Source organism: Myotis lucifugus, unplaced genomic scaffold (genome assembly GCF_000147115.1).
Source record: "Myotis lucifugus unplaced genomic scaffold, Myoluc2.0 scaffold_127, whole genome shotgun sequence".
NCBI classification, from domain to species: domain Eukaryota; kingdom Metazoa; phylum Chordata; class Mammalia; order Chiroptera; family Vespertilionidae; genus Myotis; species Myotis lucifugus.
In genome coordinates, this window is record NW_005871175.1 from 1,525,020 (window position 1) to 1,543,316 (window position 18,297).

At 38.6% G+C, this 18,297-nt stretch overlaps 1 protein-coding gene across 7 annotated transcripts in view; it reads left to right on the forward strand.

The window, feature by feature from the left end:
* The window catches only part of CLOCK (clock circadian regulator), a 139,163-nt gene that overhangs the window by 119,030 nt on the left and 1,836 nt on the right, over positions 1 to 18,297 (forward strand). For 6 of the 7 annotated variants that reach the window (XM_023758261.1, XM_023758262.1, XM_023758259.1 and 3 more), the window contains 4 exons: positions 2,917 to 3,069; positions 14,163 to 14,372; positions 15,063 to 15,265; positions 16,876 to 17,137. In XM_023758261.1, the coding sequence (XP_023614029.1) occupies positions 2,917 to 3,069; positions 14,163 to 14,372; positions 15,063 to 15,265; positions 16,876 to 17,137 (828 nt within the window). The remainder of the gene's footprint in view (positions 1 to 2,916; positions 3,070 to 14,162; positions 14,373 to 15,062; positions 15,266 to 16,875; positions 17,138 to 18,297) is intronic. The other variant, XM_023758260.1, reaches the window with a different exon arrangement.

The following is an 18,297-nucleotide window of genomic DNA, read 5'->3' on the forward strand; positions in this document are numbered from 1 at the left end:
TGCATTCATTCATTTGTTCACAAATAGAACATTTATTGAATTTCTTGTATGTATCAGATATTGCAGGTGGTGATAGTACAAAATATGTAATATCTATACTAAAATATTTTTTTACAATGACGAGAACTGCAGTTCAATACATAGTCTATATTCAGGATATATAGCCCGATAGGTGTGCACATTAGATGGATACAGTGCAGCCTGAGAAAGTGAAGGAAAACATTCTGGAAGAATTTTTGCTTAATCTGAGTCCTGAAGGAGGCCTAAATACAGAAGTTAACAAGACAAAGGAGAAGTATTACAAAAGTGACAAGAAATTGCTTTTTATTATAAATTCCCAGCGTGTAATTTATGATTCCGTACTCATTCAGTGCCTCAGACACATTAAAAAAATTACTGACTAGTAGTAAAATAATCCAAAATTTTCTTACTGGTTTGTTTAGCATTAAATATACCTTCACTTAACAATGTCTTAATTTCAAATAATGATAGATAAAAACAGTATTTTTTTAAAAAAAAATACCTTTGCTTTATATGGCATTTATTTACTTATTAATACTGATATACATATATTGACAATGCATTAAATTTCTTAAACGTCATAATTTTGACTTTTAACAATGTATGATCATGTAAGGTGTTTATAATAGCATTGTGTTATTAAATATTATATGCAGTTGTCACAGTTTTTAACATCATTGAGTCCTCAAATGCTTTTTATTCTGAAAGTTAACAATTTTTATGTAAAAATTTAGACATACTTCCAATATTAGTTCATTAATCTCAAGATACTAAATAAGCATTTAACATTTTAAAGGGATATGTTCATGAAGTAAAGAATATCTGCTGTGTCAAAAATGTTAAGTGTTCAAATCTCATATGTTTTGTTCATAAAGATACTTTGCCTCTTAGTTCTATGATTTTATTTATTTTGTTTGTTTCTGTTTTCTTATTTGTACTTAATAGAAGTTCTGTAAGTGGTGCAATGTAATTATCCAAAGGTATAAATAAATTTACTTAGGATAAAATATATTTTTATATAACATTTTGAATAATATTTAAAAAAATAAAGGAATGAGAGAGTTGAGGTACTACATTTGTAGTATTTTCTAACACCATATGTAATCTAATATATGGTCTGGTTATTATCAACTTCAGAAGTTAAGGGTTTGTATACTTTGAAAAGTAATATTCTGTATCCTCAATGCAAACTTTTGAAGCTGACTAAAAGCTTTTGGGGGGCATTTCTCACTTTTAGATGCAGTTCACTCTTGGAAGACTATTTTAAGACTCAGTCAGATTTCCAATAAAATAAAATTCTTCCTGCTCTTATACTGTATCCTGTGCTGAATATTCATGGAAAAAATTAAATGAGTGTAATTAAAATAATTAAGTGTAGACTTAAGTAGTGAATCCCCAAATATGGCTCAATTTCAAGCAGTGGTAAATAAAAACTGCTTATCACTCAGGTAAACCATAGAGAAATAAGTAAGACTGAAAGCCCTGTTAATAGAATAACTTTTTTTCATTCATGTATGTATTCATTAATTCATAATTGCTTAGTCTTTAAAAGCTTATGTTTTGTACTTAACCCAAGAATACTTTCAGTTGAAAATATGAGAAATATATTATGGTTGGTTATCTGTCAGATTTTTGTAAGTTCCTAATGATGTGCACAAAGAGGATATTCTGAGGATGTCAGAATTTGATAAGAATAACTCTACATGCAGGCTACTTTTTCCATTGTTAAAGGGTAGAAATCAAATTAAGTAATTTGTTCTAACAAGTGATGGATCTACAATATGATCTCAGGTTTTTTAACGTCACTGTGTACTTTTAATCAGTCAAGATGCATTCGGGAGTCAAAAATATGAACAGGGGTATTATAAAACACTAGAGGCCCGGTGCACGGATTCGGCATAGACTGCGGGGATGAGGAAGAAACTGGCAGTCCAAAGCTGCCTGCTGCTCCTGCCTGCCACTCCTGCTCATCCCTGCCCCACTGCGCCTGCCGCCACCGCCGCTCAGTAGACTCGCTGCCACTCTGCTGCGGTCTCTGAGCTGCGGTGACCAGCCATGAGCCCTGTGTCTGGCACCCGTCTGTCAGCTGAGCGGCGCTCCCACTGTGGGAGCGCACTGACCACCAAGGGGCAGCTCATGTTTTGAGCGTCTGCCCCCTGGTAGTCAGTGTGCATCATAGTGACCAGTCATTTGGTTGCTTAGGCTTTTATATATATAGGTTGTTAATTAGTAAGAGGGATTAACTACTAAATTCTTAAGACTACAGAGATAACAGATATAGAGAGCAACTCTAACCATAGTGAAAGGGAGAGTACCCAAGGAAGGAACAACTTGGAAGACTTCCTCAACCCCTCCCCTAAACTTCTCTTCTAGGCCAGGCTGAGACTCAAATCCCACTGGGGGAGATGTGGCTGTAGCCAATGGATGGTAGAGAAGTTCACTGAGGTGTCACAGACTAGGGCTAGAGAAAAGGAAGCCACCTGCTGGGGTACCAATAAAATTTGCTGGGAAGCTAACCACTTGGATCCTAGTGAGACTTGCTGGAGAACTACCTGCTAGGGTGAATGAGACCTAGTAGGAAGCTATCCACTGGCAGAAGAGCAAGAAGGAAGAACACCAGAACCAGAAAGATAAGCACCTCCCTTTGTAGTATCCTCCAGCACCATAAACTGGTGTCACTCAGTTTGTGCCTGCTGGCAAAGGAGAACTATTTGTAGAGTCCAGCTCCAGTATGACAAAGGCAAGCAAAGATGGGTAAATTAGCTGATAGGCATCCTTTGATAACTGGCAAGACATTCTTAGCTCATGATATACTGCTTGCTTTTCTCATTGCACAATTATGAGAAATAAGTAATTCTAAAATACTTTACACTTTCTTCATTCATGATACTTCAGTTTCAGTTTTCAGCACAATTAGGAGCCATGCAGCATCTGAAAGACCAATTGGAACAACGGACACGAATGATAGAGGCGAATATTCATCGGCAGCAAGAAGAACTAAGAAAAATTCAAGAACAACTTCAAATGGTCCATGGTCAAGGGCTACAGGTAAGATATTACTATATTTGATTTTAACAAAGCATGCCAATCACATTTTAATTTTTTAGGGAAATAGACTATTTTTAATTAAAAATGACATGCAAGAGAAGCTTCTGGTCAAGATGGCAGAATAGGTAAATGCTGTATTCACCTCCTCCCATGACCACATCAAAATTACAACTAAATTCCAGAACAGCCATCATTGAAAACTACCTGAAGTCTAGCTGAACCGAAGTCCTATAACTAAGAATATATAGAAGAAGCCATGTTGAGATTGGTAGGAGGGGCAGATATGCGAAAGGGGCTGGTCCTACATCCATGTTTGGTGGTTGAGAATGTGCAGGGATATCTCAGTTGCAGAGATGCTCCTGAGTAGCAAGGGGTCCCAGCCTCATGCCAGGCTCCCCCAACCCAGGGTTTCACTGTTAGGAAGAGAAGTCCCCATAACTTCTGACTGAAAACCAGAACAAATTGTGGGTAAGAGAGCTGCTAGAGTCCCAGTCCTCCCTTTTACAGTGTCTGCGCACAGGATGTTATTCCCTCTGAACTTCAGCACTGAGGCAGCAGCTCAAAAAATGCCAGGGACATACAGGGAGGAACTGAAATGTCTGGCTTTAGGTTAGGGTGAGGACCGGAGGGGCAGCTTTCTCCCAGACAGAAGGGCTGGCAAAAGCCATTGTTTGCTAAGCTCTCCCCCTGCAGGTGCAGGCACGAACCATATCTTGAGCCTCCATCAATCTGGCTATCACTGTTCCCCCTGCCCTGGTGATTCCCTGAGACCCCTTCCACCCAAGCTTTTTCCAGTGGCTTTTCAATATAGACGGCCTGTCTTGGCTCATGCTGCGGACTTTCCTAAAATCTCTCAAAGGTTCACAACCCCAAACAAGCAGCATCTGGTCTCAGCATGCCCCATACTTCTTCTTGCTAAGTAGCCACAAGCCCAGCACTAGTGGAAGCTGGCCTCAGTTAGCAGCTTAGCCTCTCGAGCCAAGCACTTCCAAACCCAGCACAAGTGGTAGTCATCTGCAGATCACTTTGTAGCTGATACCAAGCGGCCCTGGGAAGGAGATAGACAGCAGCTAACCTTGGCCTGCACCTACAAAGAGGCCCCAGAACCAACATACCTGGTGGCCACTTCAGTCTACACCAGAGCACCACCCAACCACCTCCACAAATAAGTCAAAGGGCAGACTCACCAGGTACCGGAGCCCTCCTAAAGCGGGTCCTGCACCATAGGGTCAGCTCCTGCATAACAGCTCCTCCACTGTAGTCATGGCCAGTCCTCACAGTCTATTAGCTTGAGGGTTAGTCCTGTCCACCAGCAATCAAGGCTCAACTATAACAGAAGGGCACACACAACCCACACATCTGGAGCACTTAGCTCAGGTGATCAGGGAGAGTGCACCATTGGGCCCCACAAACACCTACTACGTAAGGCCCCTCTACCAAGACCAGGATACGTAGCAGCTCTACCTGATAACTAGAAGCAAACACAAGGAGGCAGCAGAAATGAGGAGACAAAAGAAATGACTCAAATGAAAGAACAGAACAAAGCTCCAGGAAAAGAACTAAACAAAATGGAGACAAGCAGTCTACTAGGTGCAGAGTTTGAAACACTGGTTATAAAAATGCTCAAAGATCACAGAGAGAACTTCGACATAGAGACAGGAAATATAAAAATGGAGATAGAGCCCTGGATTGGTGGCTCAGTTGGTTGGAGTGTCGTCCCGTTTACCAAAAGGTTGCCAGTTTGATTCTTGATCAGGGCACTTACCTAGGTTGGAATTCGAACCCTAGTAGGGTCATGTATAGGAGGCAACCGATCGATGCTTCTCTTACATCAATATTTCTCTCTCTCTCAAATTAATAAACGTATCCTCCAGTGAGGGGTTTTTTTTTTTTTTATAAATGGAGATAGAAAACAAGACTGAAATGAAGAATACATTTGAGAGAATCAACAGATTACTAGTATATGAAGCAAAGGATCAAGTCTAATTTGAAAGATAAGGTAGCAGAAGACATGCAACAAACAAAAAAAAGAATCCAAAAATATGAGGATAGTTTAAGGGGCTTCTGGGACAACATCAAGTGTCCTAACATTTGCATCATAGGTGTATCTGAAGAAGAAGAAAGAGAGGAATTGAAAATTAATGAAGAAAATTTCCCTAACCTGATGAAGGAAATAGACATACAAGTCCAGGAAGTGCAGAGAGTTCAAAAAGACGAACTCAAAGATACCTACACCAAGACATATCATAATTAAAATGCCAAAGGTTAAAGCTGAAAGAGAGAATCTTAAAAGTAGCAAGAGATAAGCATTTATCTAGAAGGGATCTCCCATAAGATTATCAAATGATTTCTTAACAGAATCTTTGCAAGTGAGAAGGGGTTGGCACAAAATATGCAAAGTGATGAAAAAAACAAGGACCTACAACCACAATTACTATACCCAGCAAATTTATTTAGAATTAAAGCATAAAGAGCTTCTCAGACAAGAGAAAACTAAAGGAGTCTATGTTAAAACATAAAACCAGTACTACACATACACCATGACCAAGTGGGATTTTTACTGGGGATGCAAGACTGGTAAAATATCCACAAATCAATAAACGTGATACATCATATAAACAAATTGAGAGACAAAAACCACATAATCATATCAATGGATGCAGAAAAAGCATTCGACAAAATCCAACACCCTTTCTTGATAAATACTCTCAGCAAAGTGGTAACAGAGGGATCACACCTCAACATAATAAAAGCCTTATATGACAAACCTACAGCCAACATCATACTTGATGGGTAAAAACTAAAACCATTTCACCTAAGAACAGGAACAAGACAGGGATTTCTACTTTCACCACTCCTGTTCGACATAGCACGGAAGTGCTAGCCATAGCGATCAGACAAAAAGAAGAAATAAAAGGCATCCAAATTGGAAAAGAAGTAAAACTGTCATTCACAGATGACATATTGTACATAGAAAACCCTAAAGACTCCATCAAAAAATTATTAGACTTAATAAATGAATTTGGCAATGTAGCAGGATACAAAATTATCATCCAGAAATCTATGGCATTTTTATACACCAATAATGAACTCACCGAAAAAAAAAAAAAATCCCATTTACCATTGCATCAAAAAAATTAAGATACCTGAGCATAAACTTAACTAAGGAGGTAAAAGTCCTATACTTGGAAAACTACAGGACGTTAAAAAAAGAGAGGAAGATATAAACAAGTGGAAGAATATACCGTGTTCATTGATTGGTAGAATCAACATCATTAAAATGTCCATACTACCCAAAGCAATCTATAGCTTCAATGCAATCCCCATTAAAATACCAATGGCATTCCAGCAGATGATATTTCACACTTTTGCTGAAATGTTTAAGACTGACAAAAATAATAAGCAAAACTGTTGTTGATACCTAGTTTGTTTTATTTATCTTATTTCCTCCACCTGTTTTCATGAGTAAATGTTCATCTGAACATCATCTCTGGTTCTGTATTTTGGTTGTGACTGGTTTAAATATCACAATGCCCACCCATTAGCATCCTCTCTTTATATATTAATGATAGAGGTATACTTTCTTCAGCCATTTCAGGACTCATGAGAACTTGTCCTCTCCTCAGAATCTTTAGAGGTGAACAGATAAGCAAATGAGTTAGGAGGAAGAAACCTGTTTTTGTGTTGTGGCTGTTGTAAAAAATGGCCATTCTATATAATAAAAGCCTAATATCCTAAACATACCAACGGCATATTTCACAAACCTAGAACAAACTCTCCAAAAATTTATATGGAATTAAAAAAAAAAAAAAAAGACCCTGAATAGCCACAGCAATCCTGAGAAAAAAAGAACAAAGTTGGAGTGATCACATTACAGATATCAAGTTATATTACAAAGCCACTGTTCTCAAAACTGCATGGTACTGGCACAAGAACAGACATATAGACCAGTAGAGCAGAAAACAGAACCAGAAATCCACCCAAACCATTATGCTCAATTAATATTTGACAAACCCTAGCTGGTTTGGCTCAGTGAATAGAGTGTCAGCCTGTGGACTGAAGGGTCCTGGGTTCGATTCCAGGTCAGGGCACATGCCTGGGTTGCGGGCTTGATCCCCAGTAGGGAATGTGCAAGAGGCAGCCAATCAATGATTCTTTCTCATCATTGATGTTTCTCTCCCTTTCCCTCCCTCTCTGAAATCCATAAAAATACATTTTTAATTAAAAAAAATACATATATATATATTTGACAAAGAGGCAAGAGCGTACAATGGAGTCAAGACAGTCTCTTCAATAAATGTTGGGAAAATTGGACAGATACATGCAAAAAAATGAAACTAGACCACATACTTACACCATATACAAAAACAAACTCAAAATGGATGAAGGACTTAAACATAAGATGGGAAACCATAAAAATCTACCACAAAAATCTTAGAATATATAGACAGGAAAATAGCAGATTTAGCTCATAGCAATATGATCACTGACACATCTCCTAGAACAATAGAAACGAAGGAGAAAATAAACAAATGAAACTACATCAAAATAAAAGCTTCTGCACAGCAAAAGAACCCATCAACAAAACAACAAGAAAGCCCACTGCATGGGAGAACATATTTGCAAATGTTATCACCAATAAGGGTTTAATCTCCAAAGTTTATAGGGAACTCATACAACTTAACAAAAGAAAGACAAATAATCCAATCAAAAAATGGGTAAAGGACATATATAGACACTTTTTGAAAGTGGACATACAGAAGGCCAACAGACATATGAAGAAATGTTCAAAGTCACAAATCAGCCGAGAGATGTAAATCAAAACAACGATGAGCTACCATCTCACACTTGTCAGGATGGCTATCATTAACAAATCAACAAATGACAAGTGCTGGCGAGGATGTGGAGAAAAGGGAACCATTGTACACTGTTGGTGGGAATGCAGACTGGTGCAGCCACTGTGGAAAACAGTATGGAGTTTTCCTAAAAAAATTTAAAATGGAACTCCCATTTGACCCAGTAATCCCACTTCTAGGAATATATCCCAAGAAGACAGAAATACCAATCATAAAGGACATATGCACACCTATGAAAAAAGGCATTCCACCACCCCTTCTATTGGGCAGGGGATTTGGATGTTAAAAACAACTTATTTTGAGTAGATGACTACCTTCTAAAATGGCTAAAAGAAACCCATTCTCGGCTAATGTAGAAGGGATAAAAACCTTATAATGTATGCAAATTCATGAAATTATTTTTACAAAAATTCCTTAGTATAATGCCAGTATTATTTCATAAGGAAAAGGTCAAAATGATGTTATTAAGAACTAGCTTTTCTCATATGAAACTAGATTATATCATCTTTGAAAGCAAATTAATATTTACTATGATGATCTGTATTTGCTATTAGGATATTTGTTACGAATCGGGGTGCAATTCTATTGTGTAAAGGGAAATGAACTGAAATCAGAACTCTATAACTTTATCCCACTCCTAGGACCATAGGCTGTCCTTTCATTTTTCAAAGCAGGCAAAGGTTAAGCAGAGAAAAGCCTCCACTAGCATCTTGCCAAATTCTTAATACAAGTAAAGACCAGGGCCCAGTCTTTTGAGTGATGGATGTAATTTCCCAAGCAGGTAGGTGGGTACACCAAAAGCTAAAGGGGCCCTGAAGATGAAGATCAGAGAGAGATGGACATCCCCCTCCCAAAAGTGAAGACTGTGAAACTTATCCCTCTTCCACACTGTATGATATAAGGGGAAGGCTCATTAGTTAAAACTCCTTGTCTTCCTATTTGATACCTAATTAAGCCACAATAAAAGGACTATGTAAACCTTCTTTGTTAGTGAGTGTTTAATCGGGGAAAGACTGGAATGGAAGTTCTAGGGGAGGGGATAGAACTTCCTTGCGGATTTGTATCTAAAGTGAAGTTGACAGGGCACTCACTAGCCCTTGCCTTGTAGACTACCAGAGAGAGCTATCAGCTTCCAAGGGAAAGAACAACACGCTAAGAGATAACTTTACCTAAAGATGACTTTGCATAGAGGTCAGGCTAAATTGCCCTGATTTCCTTGACTACTCTACCTCAAGGTTGCAAGGAATATTCCGCAACAGAGTAGAGACGAATGGCAATGGAGGAATGGAGAGAGAAACAGCTAACACATAGGTTATAAGTGAATTTTAATATCTCAGTCCTAGTTCTTCCATTAATTATCTATCTGACCTTGGACAAGCTGCAACTTCTCTGGATCTCATCCACAAAATGAAGAAGTTGAGGTGAATGATCGAATCTCTTCCACTAGCAGCTCTAACATTCCCAGATATAACCTACATCTGAAATTCTGCAGAAAATGGTATCTGGACTGCCTACCTGTAATCTGATCAAAGTGACTAGCCAGGAGAAACACATCTAGGTTAGTTAGACCCAGGTTGCAATACACACACATATTTATAGTATATTAATGTTAGAATACATATTTACTTGACAGTTGTAAATACTCACTAAAATAAAAAATATGTTTGACATATTAAAAGTAAGTAAATATAACATTTTTCAGGAATGTAATCCTAAAAGCTGTGAGGATCATCATGAGACAACTAATTTATATATGATTAAGTTTTCTGTTGTATATAATGTTATAATCTCTGGAATCTTTGATTTTTTTTAATACTAAGTATATAATAACTGTCCTGACATTAATAAAGATCTGTCCATTGTGAAGAAAAATTTGAAGACAAAGCTTTTGTGTTTAGCTTATTAGTGAACAGAGAGTTTATCTTCATTAAGATTATTGATACATGAGTGTAGATATTACACAACTTTTTTTGGTGGTGGTGTTAAGCCTCACCCGAGGATATTTTTCCATTGATTTTTTTAGGGAGAGAGAAAGAGAGAGGGAAAAACTGAGAGAAACATCAATGTGAGAGAAACACATCAATTGGTTGCCTCCTGTAAGTGACCTGACCAGGGCCCAGGCCAGGTGAGGAGCCTGCAACTAAGGTATATGCCCCTGACTAGAATCAAACCCAGGACTCTTTGGTCCACAGGTTAGATGCTCTGGCAACTGAGCCAAAGAGGCTAGGGCTTAAAATTAACTTTATTAATTTTAAGAAATTGTTCATACCCATGAAGCAAGGTAAATAGTTAATGATTACCACATATTTTATTAAAAACTAAAGGCCAGGTGCACAGATTCGTGCACTGGTGGGGGGCATGGCCTGTGGGGATCAGTCTGCTGTGGGAGTGCTGCTCATCCTGGTCAGCAGAGCAGCGCTCCCACTGTGGGAGCGCACTGACCACCAGGGGGCAGCTCATAGCGACTGGTCGACTGGTTGTTCTGGTCATTCCACCATTTGGTCACTGGGCTTTTATTATATAGGATTGCACAGAGAATATAATCACAAAATTAAAATTAGACTTTGCTGCTTGTGGATTCCTCTTAAGATCTTACGATACAGCTCCTAGGGCAATGGAAACTAAAGAGAAAATAAACATTTTCTGTATTAATTTTCTGCAAATAAGTCTATTTGCAAACAAAGAACTGGGACTACATCAAAATAAAAGCTTGTACACAGCAAAAGAAACCATCAACAAAACATGAAAGCCCACTGCATGGGAGAATATATTTGCCAATGTTATCTATGATAAGGATTTACTCTCCAACATTTACAGAAAACTCATACAACTTAACAAAAGGAAGATAACCCAATCAAAAAATGGGCAACCAACCTAAATACTTTTTGAAAGAGGACATACAGAAGGCCAAGAGACATACGAAAACATGCTCAAAGTCACTAATCATCCGAGAGGTGCAAATCAAAATGACAATGAGATACCATCTCACACCTGCCAGAATGGCTATCATCAACAAATCAACAAACGACAAGTGCTGGTGAGGATGCGGAGTAAAAGAAACCCTCGTGCACTGCTGGTGGGAATGCAGACTGGTGCAGCCACTGTGGAGAACAGTATGGAGTTTCCTCAAAACACTAAAAATGGAACTCCCATTTGACCCAGTGATCCCACTCCTAGGAATATATCCCAAGAAACTAGAAACACCAATCAGAAAGGATATATGTACCCCTATCTTCATAGCAGCACAATTTACAGTAGCTAAGATTTGGAAACAGCCTAAGTGCCCATCAGCAGATGAGTGGATTAAAAAGCTGTGGTACATCTACACAATGGAATACTACGCTGAGGTAAAAAATAAAGAACTCTTACTATTTGCAACAGCATTATGCTAAGCAAAATAAGCCAGTCAGATAAAGATAAGTATCAAATATTCTCACTCATTGGTGGAATATAATGAACAACATAAATAGATCCAGAGACACATCATCCAATAGAATCATCCAATAGACCATCAAATCTCAGAGGGATGGTGGGGGAAGGGGTGGAGAGGGGATAAGAGATTAATCAAAGAACTTGTATGCATATAAGCATAGCCAATAGATACAATAGTAAGGGGGCGGTGAAGGCCAGGGCTGGGGGTCAGGGGCAGGCAGGCTGGGAGAGGACAATGGGGGAAAAGGTGACATATGTAATACTTACAATGAGAAAGAATTAAAAAAACAAAACAGTATTATAAGAAATGTTTGAGACTTATTCAAAAAGAAGAAAAAAGATCAAAAGTATGAAGAATAAAATGGCAATAACTACATTTATCTATCAACTAGTGGCCCAGTGCATGACTTCGTGCACTTTGAAAGGAACTGTGGGCCGTGAGGCTGTGGTGGGCACAGGGGTGGGTATCAGCCCATCCTCTGTTCCCCCACCTGGCCCCTCCCGCTGCAGCCCCTGGGCCCCTGTCTGCCAGCAGCCCCGCTCTCGCTGCTGCCGTTCCCACGCGCTGATGGCACTGCCCCACTTGCACCCACTGATAGCATGGAGCAATTGGGGCCAGCGCCAGCAGCAGGTGCGAGTGGGGCCAGTGCCATCAGCAGGTGTGAGCAGTGCTGCTGCCCCAATCGCCCCCCAGGAGCAGGGGGAGGTGGAGAAGCTGATGGTGCTGACCAATCGGGCCAGTGCCAGCAGCAGGTGTGAGTACCGGGTGGGATTGTGGTGCGCAGGAGCAAAGAATTTTCAGTAACCAACAGAGGCTCGCCCCAATGACAGCAACCGGCGCCCGCCTTGGTCTGGTGCACCTGCTCCACCACCCCACCGCAGCCGACGCCCACCATGTTCCACGCTCTGCTGCCAATGCCTGCCATGTTCCTCGTGCGCCCACTGGTGGTCAGTGCACGTCATAGTGACTGGTTTTTCGGTTCCACCATTAAGTCTATTTGCATATTAGGGTTTTATATATACAGATAATTACTTTAATTGTAAATGGATTAAATGCTCCAATTAAAAGACATAGTGTGGCTGGATGGATAAGAAAACAAGTCCCTTACATATGCTGTCTACAAGAGACTCACTTCAGATCAAAAGACAGACTGAAAGTAAAGGGATGGAAAAAGATATTTCATGAAAATGGAAATTGAAAAAAAAAAGTTGGAGTAGCAATACTTATACCAGACAAAACAGACTTGGATACAAAGACTATAACAAGGGACAAAGAAGGACCCAGCAGCTCCACTTCTGGGTATTTATCAGAGGAAACCCAAAACACTAAATCGAAAAGATCTGCATCCATATGTTCATTGCAGCATTGTTTAAAATAGCTAAGATATGGATGCAAACTAAGTATCCATCCGTAGGTGAATAGATAAAGAAGTGGGACATATATACAATGGAACATGACTCAGCCATAAGAAAAGAATGAAATCTTATAATCTGCAAAAAACATGGATGGACCTAGAGAGTATTTTGCCCAGTGAAATAAGCCAGACAGAGAAAGATCAATATAATTTCACTTATGTGTAGAAACTATAAACCTAAATAGATACACAAAACAGAAACTTATAGAGAACATTTTGATGGTTGCCACATGGAAGGGAGTTTGAGAGTATGGGTGAAAAAAGTGGAGGAGTTGAGAAGTACAGATTTGTTGTTATAGAGTAGTCATAGAGATGTAAAGTTTTGCATAGGGAATTTAGTCAATAATGTTGTAGCCCAGGACAGTGTGGTTGGTTGGAGCATTGTCCTATGTACCAAAGGATCACGGGTTTGATTTCTGGTCAGAACACATACCCAGGTGGCGGATTTGATACCTGGTTGGGGTGAGTACAAAAGGTAACCGATCAATGTTTCTCTCTCTCATTGATGTTTCTCTCTCTTCCTCTCCCTCTCCCTTCCTCTCTCTCTCAAATCAATCCATTAAAACAAACAAGCATATCCCTGGGTGAGGATTAAAAAAAATAAGAATATTTTGATAACTATGCATGGTGTCAGATGGGAACTAGATTTATTGGGGTGATCACTTTGTAAGTTATATAAATGTCTAATCACTATGTTGTACAGCTGAAACTAATATAATATTGTATGACAGCTGTAACTGAAAATTATCTTTTTAAAATGACAATGCAAGAGATACATTTCATCAGTATGGTTCAGTAAATACTCACTGGTTACCTATTCAGTGTGATTGCACTTATAGTCATTAAAAACTCATTCCTAAGAGTATTTCCATCAGCATCCTTGTTTCTCCAGATTGGAGTCCTCTTTAGCAGTTCAATTTTTAATAAGCTTTAATTTATAATATAAAAATTGTTTTACAGACTTTTAGGTACTTGTTGGTACAGAATTTATAATCATCAATCATTGTTTTAATAAAATACCAGTAGGAATAATTTCATAGTCTGATTTGTTTAGCTACTCTCAAGTTATTTCTGTCAGAGACTAGGACTTTAGTAAAGGGAAACTTTAAGTAAAAACTTACTTTCATTTAATGCCATAAATTATAAATAAGTGATACAGAGCTGCAGTCTAACCATTGGAAACATGATATGGTTAGGATGACTGGAGGAATGATTTTGAGGTATGTTTTATTTGGTATTGCTAATTGTTCATTCAGAATGTCTTAGTCTTGTTACTTGCTTTTGAAACTTTAATTCATAGCTTGTTTTTTCCTTTTTTTTTTTTAATGTGTTCATCCATCTTTGTTTTTAATCTACAAAGCTCATTTTAACGTAATTGTTATTTTTAAAGATGTTTTTACAACAGTCAACCCCTGGTTTGAATTTTGGTTCTGTTCAACTTTCTTCTGGAAATTCATCTAACATCCAGCAACTCGCACCTGTAAATATGCAAAGCCAGGTTGTTCAAACTAACCAAATTCAAAGTGGAATGAATACCGGACACGTTGGCACAACTCAGCACATGATACAACAGCAGACTTTACAAAGTTCATCAAGTCAGGTAATGTTATCTACTAATACGGCTATGGAGTGTTCAACAATTAAAATGTGTATTATTGCTGCAACTAAAAAAAAGCTCTATCTTGAACAATACTATATTTAAAATTTAATTAGAAAATATAATATTGAGAAGTCATTATTAAAATATTTTGTTCAAAAGTGTTAGTTGTGAAACTGTTGGTTGGTAAATACTTACACTATTTTGACATTTAAAAATTTGTAGGTTAAAAGGTTTGACTTGCAAAGGAGACTGACCAGGAAACACGTTACCATACATGAAGAATAAATTGTTGGGGCAGTAATGCTTTAATCAGTATTCCAGGAAATTTTGGTAATTGATGTACATCTGTGACTGTAAATCCCAGGGCTACAAATAAAGTATAGAAAAATGTCTAATGTTGATCACTCATTTGGGGCATTTAATAGAAAGTCTTTATGTTTACTTTATATTATCCCTGTTAAGATCATGCTCCTTTTTCTAAGATCATAGCTTACCTTCCAGCAAGATATTGAAGACTAATCTGTTCTCAGTTACTCTAAGTCATTACTTTGTGGTCAGATTTCTCTCAGAGTAATATGTCTTGCCACTTTTTTCTATAATGTCAACCATTACTAGGATGATCTAGAAGCATACTTCCTGATGTAAATTTTTTCAGTTAATCTGTCATTATAATCTCTTCTTCTCCAACAGAGTCAACAAAATGTCCTAAGCGGGCATAGCCAACAAACATCTCTTCCTAGTCAGACCCAGAGCACTCTTACAGCCCCCCTGTATAACACTATGGTGATTTCTCAGCCGGCATCCGGAAGCATGGTCCAGATCCCGTCTAGTATGCCACAAAACAGTACCCAGAGTGCTGCAGTAACTACATTCACTCAGGACAGACAGATAAGGTAGTTATCGGAGTTCATTAGTCATCTGTAAGTTGTAACTTAATTGATTAAAAGTAAGTTTATTTTTAAAAACATGATTTTAGTTTGTTACTCCAGATAGTATTCTTATTTTAAAAAAGTTGATTCCAGCCCTAACCGGTTTGGCTCAGTGGATAGAGCGTCGGCCTGCGGACTGAAGGGTCACAGGTTCGATTCCAGTCAAGGGCATGTACCTTGGTTGCGGGCACATCCCCAGTGGGGGCTGTGCAAGAGGCAGCTGGTTGATGTTTCTCTCTCATCAATGTTTCTAACTCTCTATCCCTCTCCCTTCCTCTCTGTAAAAAATCAATAAAAAAAATATTTAAAAAAAAAAAAAAAAAAAAGTTGATTCCAGAGAGAGGAAGGGGGAAGGAGGAGAGAGAAGAAAAAAAAGAGGAACATTGATTGGCTGCCTTCCTCACATGCCCCCACTGGGGATTGAACCACAACATGAGTATGTTCCCTGACTGGAAATTGAACCCAACACCTTTTGGTGTACAGGATGGCGCTCCAATCAAACAAGCCACACTGGCCAGGGCTAGCCCATATTCTTGAATTTGAAATAAAAATGCATAAAGTATTCATTGTTTAAGGACTTTGTAATAAAAAGGTAGCAACAGATTTTGTTTCCCGTCCAGAAATGTGCTACCAAATATTGTAGAAGCCAAATTCTGCAGCACACTTTTATATGACTTTTATTACAGGCTTTGTGTCACTGAAATTTTTATTATTTTAATACAGATACTGGTGAGTTTTCATCTAGTAACAATGGTTACGGTGTACACTACCATAGTTTGTTTTGAAATAAAAGTAGCTTGCCTTTCTTGAGTTTGTTTAGTACTATACTAAGCGCTCAAAACATTATTTCATTTAATTCTTATTTTTTTAAAAATGTGTTAGGGTCTTTTAATTTGTAGGTAAGAAAAAAGTGAGTTTATAATACTTTGGTCAAGAGCCTGTAGCTAGTTAAGGGGGTGAAGAAGGCTTTCTGAATTCAAGCCTCAATGTTTGATTTCAAACCTCAAGTGCTTAAACATATTCTATACAAAACATTTATGGGCAATTCAAGAAAGTAATCTATGATATCTTTTAGTGGGAATAGCTGACTTAGAAACAAAGTTTTTGAAGAAATGCCATTGTCTTATATTTGGAAGCTTTTAATTTTAGAATCTATGTAGTCTTAAAACTTTTTTTTAAAGATGTTTTTATTGATTTCAGAGAGAGCAAGGGTGAGGGAGAGATAGAAACATCAATGATGAGAGAGAATCATTGATCGGCTGTCACCTGAATGCCCCCAATGGGGGTCAAGCCTGAAACCCTGACATGTGCCCTGCCAGGGAATCGACTGTGACCTCCTGGTTCATAGGTCAAAACTCAGCCACTAAGCACACTTGCCAGGCTGTATACACATTTTGTTTTACTGGTATCTCAAAATGGATCTTTAAAAACACGAAACAAAATTGAAACATACAGCTTTGAAAAACTAAATTGGCAGTATCATTGGGTATTATCTTAGAGAAGTATTCAGCCACTGCCTTTTGTAATGCATATTTTTTTTTGCATTTCTGATTCCCCTTTTCTTTCTCTTACAGATTTTCTCAAGGTCAGCAACTTGTGACCAAATTAGTAACTGCTCCTGTAGCTTGTGGGGCGGTCATGGTACCTAGCACTATGCTTATGGGTCAGGTGGTGACTGCCTACCCTACTTTTGCTGCACAACAGCAGCAGTCACAGACGTTGTCAGTCACACAGCAGCAGCAGCAGCAGCAGCAGAGTTCCCAGGAGCAGCAGCTCACATCAGTTCAGCAACCATCTCAGGCTCAGCTGAACCAACCACCACAGCAATTTTTACAGGTAATTCTCCCAGACCTATTTACTTTTATATAATGAAATTAGGCATTAAGTGAACACTTTTGTAAGTGATCTGAAAAATGCATAGAAGCTAATTGTACAAGTTAAATTTCTGTAAGACAAAGTTTGTCTGGTTGGCTATATGTATTTCCCTGTTCAGTCCTTCAAAGACTTAGCCCTGCCATGGACATACCTAATTATTTAAACTGCTGGATAGAATAAGGGGCTACTACCTGCCCATATCAAGACACTTTATATAGAGCCCTCTCAGGCTAGAGTTTCTGGAATTCAAGGGAAGGCACCTTTCTTTCATTTCTTATCTTTAGCAGCCCATCAAACTACTCTCTACTGGGCAGGGGTATCAAGTCAGATTTTTAAAAAATTAGGCATTATCTTAAATTATTTTTTAAGATTAAGTTTTATAATGATTTTTTTTTGTTATACGTTAGTATTAGAAATATTGTGGAAACAGTATATGTCATAGTTAAGAACTTGGGCTCTTGCCGAAACCGGTTTGGCTCAGTGGATAGAGCGTCGGCCTGCGGACTGAAAGGTCCCGGGTTCGATTCCGGTCAAGGGCATGTACCTGGGTTGCGGGCACATCCCCGGTGGGGGATGTGCAGGAGGCAGCTGATCGATGTTTCTCTCTCATCGATGTTTCTAACTCTCTATCCCTCTCCCTTCCTCTCTGTAAAAAATCAATAAAATATATTTAAAAAAAAAAAAAAAAGAACTTGGGCTCTTAAGTCCTGCTGCCTTGGAATTCAGTCACTTCTGCACCACGTACTGTGTGACCTTTGGCAGGTTACTTAACTTGCTAAACTTCAGTTTCCTCATCTGTAATATGGAGGTGCTATGGATGATGCATGTAAATCACTGAACATAGCATAAGGCATATTAGCTGTTGTATATGACCACCATTGATAAACACACTGACCAGAATGCAGACCCACATCTCATAGGGTGTATTAGACAGGATCTCCTTCTCTAAAGGATACAGTATCCTCAGCAAGGAAATCAGGAAAAGTTTCTAGCACTCTCACTGGGGGTGCACAGCAGGGAAGTCCAGCCTTTTCTCTTCTGGCTGAGGGGGAGCCATTTTGAATATAGGGTAGTCTAGGATTGTGCTAGAGACCAATCCATGTAGGCCAGGCACAAATCAA